Below are 8,637 nucleotides of genomic sequence, written 5' to 3'. Positions count from 1 at the left end.
AAAAATGTTTCAAAGAGATACCAGAATAAGGTTGTTTTTTAATCTCTAAGAGGCTCAGAAATATGCGTACGCATCCCCTCAACAACTATTCAAATGCCAAAGAAGTTGTTTTCATAGAGGTGTAAAAGTGTGACTGAACGGGAGATATTAATGTGATAGGAAAGTCAAAATTAAACTTGCATAATTCAGATAGAGCGGGTCATTTTAAGACACTTTTAAATGTATTATATTTTTAAATGTGCTTTGTTCTCTTAGTATCCCTTGTTAAAAATGAATACGCACATATCCTACACTAGTGGGAGCTAGCTGCTAATTGGTGTCTGCACACATTTGTCTCTTGTAACTGGCTGACTAGATGTGTCCAGGTAGCTGCCAGTTGTGCAGTGCTGTCCCTTCAGCAATGGATAACAAGAGAATGAAGCAAATTTGATAATAGAAGTAAATTGGAAAGTTGTTTAAAATTGTATGTTCCTAAAATCCTAAAAGAAAATTTGGGGTTTACTGTCCCTTTAATATACTGTAACAAAAACTCAGATTTTGCAAGAATTATAAAACTTAAAGGGGTAAGTAAGTCAAAATTAAACTTACATGATTCAGATAGAGCATGTGGTTTTAAATTCACTTTTATTTCTAAATGTGCTTTGTTCTTTTGGTATCTGATGCTGAAAAAGAATACGCATATAACCTACACTAGTGGGAGCTAGTTGCTGATTGGTGCCGGCACAGATTTGTCTCTTGTGATTGGCTAACTAGATGTGTTCAGCTAGCTGCTAGTAGTGCACTGCTGTTCATTCAGCAAAGGATAACAAGAGAATGAAGCAAATTTGATAATAGAAGTAAATTGGAAAGTTGTTTGAAATTGTATGTTCTATCCGAATCACGAAATAAAATGTGGGGGTTTCCTGCCTCTTTAAATTAATTAGAGGGATCTAAAAAACAAAAACGTTCTTTCATGGCTCAGATAGAACATACAATTTAAAAAACTGTCCAATTTACTTCTATTATAATTTTTTCTTTGTTTTGTTATCCTTTGTTGAAAAGCAGGAAGGTAAGTCCAGGAGTGTGCACGTGTCTGCAGCACATTTGCAAGAGCACTAGATAGCAGCACTATTTCCTGTCATATAGTGCTTAAAACGTGTGCACGCTACGCATCTGGATAGATCTTCAACAAAGAATAACATGAAAACAAAGCTAATTTGATAATAGAACTAAACTTTTTTTAAATTGTAGGCTCTATTCGAATCATGAGAGAAAAACTTTGAATTTCATGTCCTTTTAATATCCTAAGCATTAAAATCAATAACAGAACGTGCTGATGGTTCCCCAATTAGCCCTCTAGCCAGCAATGACTGCAATAGACAGTCATTTTAAGTCGCCGGTGACTGCTGGCTCGGGATGATTAATATGCGGTAGTTGGATATTGCTGTAAGGGGATAAAACAGGAAGACAAACGTTTGGAGAGCACTGAATGTAAATGAGAATTCTTTATGAAAACAGACACTTAAAGTAATAAGGAGTGTCTACAACTATATAAATACTCTTTAAACATCCTTTAGGATTATACACAAAGTAAATATTTCTTTAAGGTGCAGCTTCGTTTGAAACCAAAGGTTTTATTACAGCTAAAACATTTAGGCTATGTAAAATAATCATGTTTAAGTTAAGTCCTTGAAAGTGTAAATTGTGTTAGAAAGCAGGAAATGGTGCATTATTGTGCCCGAGTGTTTCCCAGCATTCTGTTCTGTTTATGGACACTGATGTAACTGAACAACCGAGGTCTTCTTACCCATTTTTGAAGTAGATGACGTGCGCTCGCTGGAGGCCTGTCTCAAGGAAGAAGCTCAGCTCCTGGTCCGGGGATGCAGGTCCAGGCTTAGGACTCCTGTTTTGAATATTTGCCATTTGCATCTGAATAATAAACATCATAGGATGAAAATAAACGACTAAGTATATAAAAACTTTCCAGGAAGCTATCTTCCCTTGGATACAAGAGAAGGCTAAAAAAAAAGGCTGTGTAGACAAGGGGTTAATCACCATTCATTCTTATTTATATAATATAGGGGATTGAGAAGTCAACGAGTTCTGTTTAAGGCACCTCTCAAATTTGACATAAATAATATAATACTGTAAAAACAAATTATATATTTTTTCTTTATTGAAGGTAATTTGATACACAAGTGCAATAAAGATTCACATCATGAACAAAAACATTGTAAATTTGCTGCAAAACATTGTTGGTATAAAATAAACATTTTTTCAGATTCTTAAGTAAAAAAAAATTCAGAGGAGCAGAGCCAATAGCCGCTGCCTCTCCATCTAGAGGGATGTCCATTCCAACCGTAAAACTTTCAGAAAGAGTCCATGTTAATAGCGGTGCATCTTGAGAAGCGGTGTCCTATGTGTACCTATACTACAATAAACTTAAAGGACCAGTGAACACATTAGATTTGCATAATCAACAAATGCAAGATAACAAGACAATGCAATAGCACTTAGTTTGAACTTCAAATGAGTAGTAGATTTTTTTATAACAAATTTCAAAGTTATGTATATTTCCACTCCCCTTGTACCATGTGATAGCAATCAGCCAATCACAAATGCATATACGTATAGTCTGTGAATTCTTGCACATGCTCAGTAGGATCTGGTGACTCAAAAATTGTAAATATAAAAGACTGTGCACATTTTTTTAATGGAAGTAAATTGGAAAGTTGTTTAAAATTACATGCTGTATCTGAATCATGAAAATTTAATTTAACCTGAGTGTCCCTTTAACACAAGGTATCAGTATCTAAATCATTACAATGAGTAATCTAAGTTAAACAACTGTTTAAGCTTTGCGACATGGGTTAGTGGGAGGGGATGGGGCGGGGGAAAGGAGGGCATGGAGTAAGGGGGGTCAATGTGAAGGTCTGTATTAAATCTGGGTGTGTCAGATGCTCAGAGGTTTCCATAACTCCAACATATTCTCATGTATGTCTACTATTCCTGTCTTTAGGTAGTGAAATCTTTCTAGCCCAAGGAGATCAGAAACCTGAACTCTCCAAAAACAAATTTATATTTTAAATCTAAAACTATTATCTATATAAAATGTTACACTGTAAAAACACAATTTATGCTTACCTGATAAATTTATTTCTCTTGTGGTGTATCCAGTCCACGGATCATCCATTACTTGTGGGATATTCTCATTCCCAACAGGAAGTTGCAAGAGGACACCCACAGCAGAGCTGTAATATAGCTCCTCCCCTAACTGTCATAGCCAGTGATTCGACCGAAAACAAGCCGAGAAAGGAGGAACCATAGGGTGTAGTGGTTACTGTAGTTTAAATTTAAAAATTACCTGCCTTAAAATGACAGGGCGGGCCGTGGACTGGATACACCACAAGAGAAATAAATTTATCAGGTAAGCATAAATTGTGTTTTCTCTTGTAAGGTGTATCCAGTCCACGGATCATCCATTACTTGTGGGATACCAATACCAAAGCTAAAGTACACGGATGAAGGGAGGGACAAGGCAGGAACTTAAATGGAAGGAACCACTGCCTGTAAAACCTTTCTCCCAAATATAGCCTCCGAAGAAGCAAAAGTATCAAATTTGTAAAATTTTGAAAAAGTATGAAGCGAAGACCAAGTCGCCGCCTTGCAAATCTATTCAACAGAAGCCTCATTTTTAAAGGCCCAAGTGGAAGCCACAGCTCTAGTGGAATGAGCTGTAATCCTTTCAGGAGGCTGCTGTCCAGCAGTCTCATAGGCTAAGCGGATTAAGCTTCTTAGCCAAAAAGAAAAAGAGGTTGCCAAAGCCTTTTGACCTCTCCTCTGTCCAGAGTAGACAACAAACAAAGCAGATGTTTGACGAAAATCTTTAGTAGCTTGTAAGTAAAACTTTAAAGCACAGACCACGTCCAGATTGTGTAACACAAGGATGGATCCACAATCTCTTGATTGATATTCTTGTTAGATACCACCTTAGGTAAGAACCCAGGTTTGGTACGCAGGACTACCTTATCCGTATGAAAAATCAGATAAGGAGAATCACATTGTAAGGCAGATAGCTCAGAGACTCTATGAGCCGAGGAAATAGCTACAAAAAAAAAAAAAAAAAGAACTTTCCAAGATAAAAGTTTGATATCTATGGAATGAAGAGGTTCAAACGGAACTCCTTGAAGAACCTTAAGAACCAAGTTTAAGCTCCATGGTGGAGCAACAGGTTTAAACACAGGCTTGATTCAAACTATAGCCTGACAAAATGCCTGAACGTCTGGAACATCTGCCAGACGCTAGTGCAAAAGAATAGACAGAGCAAAAATCTGTCCCTTTAAGAAACTAGCTGACAATCCATTTTCCAAACCTTCTTGGAGAAAAGATAAAATCCTAGGAATCCTGACCTTACTCCATGAGTAACCCTTGGATTCACACCAATAAAGATATCTACGCCATACCTTATGGTAAATTTTCCTGGTGACAGGCTTTCGTGCCTGTATTAAGGTATCAATAACTGACTCTGAGAAGCCACGCTTTGATAAAATCAAGCATTCAATCTCCAGGCAGTCAGCCTCAGAGAAATTAGATTTGGATGGTTGAAAGGACCCTGAAGTAGAAGGTCCTGTCTCAGAGGCAGAGACCATGGTGGAAAGGATGACATGTCCACTAGATCTGCATACCAGGTCCTGCGTGGCCACGCAGGTGCTATCAGAATCACTGATGCTCTCTCCTGCTTGATCTTGGCAATCAGTCGAGGGAGCAGAGGAAACGGTGGAAACACATAAGCCAGGTTGAAAAACCAGGGCGCTGCTAGAGTATCTATCAGTGTCGCCTTGGGATCCCTGGACCTGGATCCGTAACACGGAAGCTTGGCGTTCTGGCGAGACGCCATGAGATCCAGTTCTGGTTTGCCCCAACGGAGAATCAGTTGTGCAAATACCTCCGGATGGAGTTCCCACTCTCCCGGATGAAAAGTCTGACGACTTAGAAAATCCGCCTCCCAGTGCTCTGGGATATGGATAGCTTATAGGTGGCAAGAGTGAATCTCTGCCCAGTGAATTATTTTTGAAACTTCTAACATCTCTAGGGAACTTCTTGTTCCCCCTCGATGGTTGATGTAAGCTACAGTCGTGATGTTGACCGACTGAAATCTGATGTACCTCAGAGTTGCTAACTGAGGCCAAACCTGAAGAGCCTTGAATATCGCTCTTAGTTCCAGAATATTTATTGGAAGGAGAGACTCCTCCTGAGTCCACGATCCCTGAGCCTTCAGGGAGTTCCAGACTGCACCCCAACCTAGAAGGCTGGCATTTGTTGTTACAATAGTCCAATCTGGCCTGCGAAGGTCATACCTTTGGACAGATGGACCCGAGATAGCCACCAGGGAAGAGGATCCCTGGTCTCTTGGTCCAGATTCAGTTGAGGGGCCAAATCTGTGTAATCCCCGCTCCACTGACTGAGCCTGCATAGTTGCAGCAGTCTGAGATGAAAGCGTGCAAACGGCACTATGTCCATTGCCGCTACCATTAAGCCGATTACTTCCATACACTGAGCCACCAAAGGGCGCGGAATGGAATGAAGAACCCGACAGGAATTTAGAAGCTTTGATAACCTGGTAAATTTTCATTTCTACAGAATCTATCAGAGTCCCTAGAAAGGAAACTCTTGTGAGTGGGGATAGAGAACACTTTTCCTCGTTCACTTTCCACCCATGCGACCTCAGAAATGCCAGTACTACGTCCGTATGAGACTTGGCAATTTGGAAGTTTGACGCCTGTATCAGGATGTCGTCTAAATAAGGGGCTACTGCTATGCCCCGCGGCCTTAGGACCGCCAAAAGCGACACTAGAACCTTTGTAAAGATTCTTGGGGCTGTAGCTAATCCAAAGGGAAGAGCTACAACTGGTAATGCCTGTCTTGAAAGGCAAACCTGAGAAACCGATGATGATCTTTGTGTATCGGAATGTGAAGATAAGCATCCTTTAGATCCACTGTAGTCATATATTGACCCTCCTGGATCAGTGGTAGGATGGTACGAATAGTTTCCATCTTGAACGACGGAACTTTGAGGAATTTGTTTAAGATCTTTAGATCCAAAATCGGTCTGAAGGTTCCCTCTTTTTTGGGAACCACAAACAGATTTGAGTAAAAACCCTGTTCCTGTTCCTCCTTTGGAACTGGATGGATCACTCCCATAACTAGGAGGTCTCGTACACAGTGTAAGAATGCCTCACTCTTTATCTGGTTTGCAGATAATTGTGAAAGGTGAAATCTCCCTTTTGGGGGGGAAGCTTTGAAGTCCAGAAGATATCCCTGGGATATAATTTCCAACGCTCAGGGATCCTGAACATCTCTTGCCCACGCCTGGGCGAAGAGTGAAAGTCTGCCCCCTACTAGATCCGTTACCGGATAGGGGGTCGTTCCTTCATGCTGTCTTAGAGGCAGCAGCAGGCTTTTTGACCTGCTTACCTTTTTTCCAGGTCTGGTTTGGTCTCCAGACCGTCTTGGATTGAGCAAAAGTTCCCTCTTGTTTATTATTAGAGGAAGTTGATGCCGCACCTGCCTTGAAGTTTCGAAAGGCACGAAAATTAGACTGTTTGGCCCTAGATTTGGACCTGTCCTGAGGAAGGGCACAACCTTTTCCTCCCGTGATATCAGCAATAATCTCCTTCAAACCAGGCCCGAATAGGGTCTGCCCCTTGAAGGGAATGTTAAGTAGCTTAGATTTTAAAGTCACGTCATCTGACCATGATTTAAGCCATAGCGCTCTGCGTGCCTGTATAGCAAAACCAGAATTCTTAGCCGTTAGTTTATTCAAATGAACAATGGCATCAGAAATAAAATAATTGTCTATCTTAAGTGCTCTAAGTTTGCCAAGTATGTCATCCAATGGAGTCTCTACCTGTAAAGCCTCTTCCAGAGACTCAAACCAGTACGCCGCAGCAGCAGTGACAGGGGCAATGCATGCAATGGGCTGTAGGATAAAACCTTGTTGAATAAATATTTTCTTAAGGTAACCTTCTAATTTTTTATCCATTGGCTCTAAAAAAGCACAACTGTCCTCGACAGGGATAGTAGTACGCTTTGCTAGAGTAGAAACTGCTCCCTCCACCTTAGGGACTGTCTGCCATAAGTCCCGTGTGGTGGCGTCTATTGGAAAACATTTTTCTAAAAATAGGAGGGGAAGAGAACGGCACACCTGGTCTATCCCATTCCTTATTAATAATTTCTGTAAACCTTTTAGGTATTGGAAAAACATCAGTACACACCGGCACTGCAAAGCATTTATACAGTCTACAAAATTTCTCTGGCACTGCAATGGTATCACAGTCATTCAGAGCAGCTAAAACCTCCCTAAGTAACACGCGGAGGTGTTCAAGCTTAAATTTAAATGTAGAAATATTAGAATCAGGTATCTTTCCTGAGTCATTAACATCACCCACTGACTGAAGCTCTCCTTCCTCAGCTTCTGCATATTGTGAGGCAGTATCAGACATGGTTCTTAAAGCGTCAGTATGCTCTGCATTTTGTCTCACCCCAGAGCTATCTCGCTAACCTCTAAGTTCAGGTAGTCTGGCTAATACCGCTGACAGTGTATTATCCATGACTGCCGCCATGTCTTGTAAAGTAAACGCTATGGGCGCCCTAGATGTACTTGGCGCCATTTGAGCGTGAATCCCTTGGGCGGGAGTCAAAGGGTCTGACACGTGGGGAGAGTTAGTCGGCATAACTTTCCCCTCGTCAGATTCCTCTGGTGATATTTTTTTTAAAAAACAGAATATGATCTTTATTGCATAAAATGAAATCAGTACATTTGGTACACATTCTAAGAGGGGGTTCCACCATGGCTTTTAAACATAATGAACAAGGAGTTTCTTCTATGTCAGACATGTTTATACAGACTAGCAATGAGACTAGCAAGCTTGGAAAACACTTTAAATCAAGTTAACAAGCAAATATAAAAAACGGTACTGTGCCTTTAAGAGAAACAAATTTTGTCAGAATTTGAAAAACAGTGAAAAAATGCAGTAAATCAAACAAAATTTTTACAGTGTATGTAATAGGCTAGCAGAGCATTGCATCCACTTGCAAATGGATGATTAACCCCTTAGTTCAAAAAACGGATCAAAAAAACGAAATAGACTTTTTTTTTTTTTTTAACAGTCACAACCAACTGCCACAGCAAGCTGTGGTCCTACCTTCCCCAATAAACGACTTTGGAAAGCCTTTGAGCCCTTTAGAGATGTCCTATAGCATACAGGGGACTCCTGAGGGAAGCTGGATGTCACAGTTTGTAATTTTAACTGCACCAACTGTAACTTTTATACTATAACAGTGGAAAGCCTCAGTAAAACTGTTTCTAGTCAAAATTTAAGCCAGCCATGTGGAAAAAACTAGGCCCCAATAAAGTTTTATCACCAATGCATATATAAAAACGATTAAACATGCCAGCAAACGTTTATATTGCAATATCATAAGGGTATTACCCCTGGGAGTAAGCATGATACCAGTCGTTATTAAATCACTGTATTCAGGCTTAACTTACATTAATCCGGTATCAGCAGCATTTTCTAGTGTTTTCCATCTCTAGAAAAAATTATAACTGCACATACCTGATAGCAGAATAAACTGCACGCCATTCTCTCGCTGAAG

The 8,637-nt window shown here is 40.2% G+C and overlaps 1 protein-coding gene across 2 annotated transcripts in view; it reads right to left on the bottom strand.

Annotated features, from left to right (window-relative positions):
- TTC7B (tetratricopeptide repeat domain 7B) overlaps positions 1-8,637 on the bottom strand; it is an 840,626-nt gene that overhangs the window by 717,971 nt on the left and 114,018 nt on the right. For both annotated transcript variants that reach the window (XM_053697563.1, XM_053697564.1), the window contains exon 5: positions 1,787-1,908. In XM_053697563.1, coding sequence (XP_053553538.1) covers positions 1,787-1,908 — 122 coding nt within the window. The remainder of the gene's footprint in view (positions 1-1,786; positions 1,909-8,637) is intronic.

Source organism: Bombina bombina, chromosome 1, assembly GCF_027579735.1.
Source record: "Bombina bombina isolate aBomBom1 chromosome 1, aBomBom1.pri, whole genome shotgun sequence".
NCBI lineage: Eukaryota > Metazoa > Chordata > Amphibia > Anura > Bombinatoridae > Bombina > Bombina bombina.
Note: the sequence above shows the minus strand (reverse complement) of the source record. Positions and strands in the feature narration are given on the sequence as shown.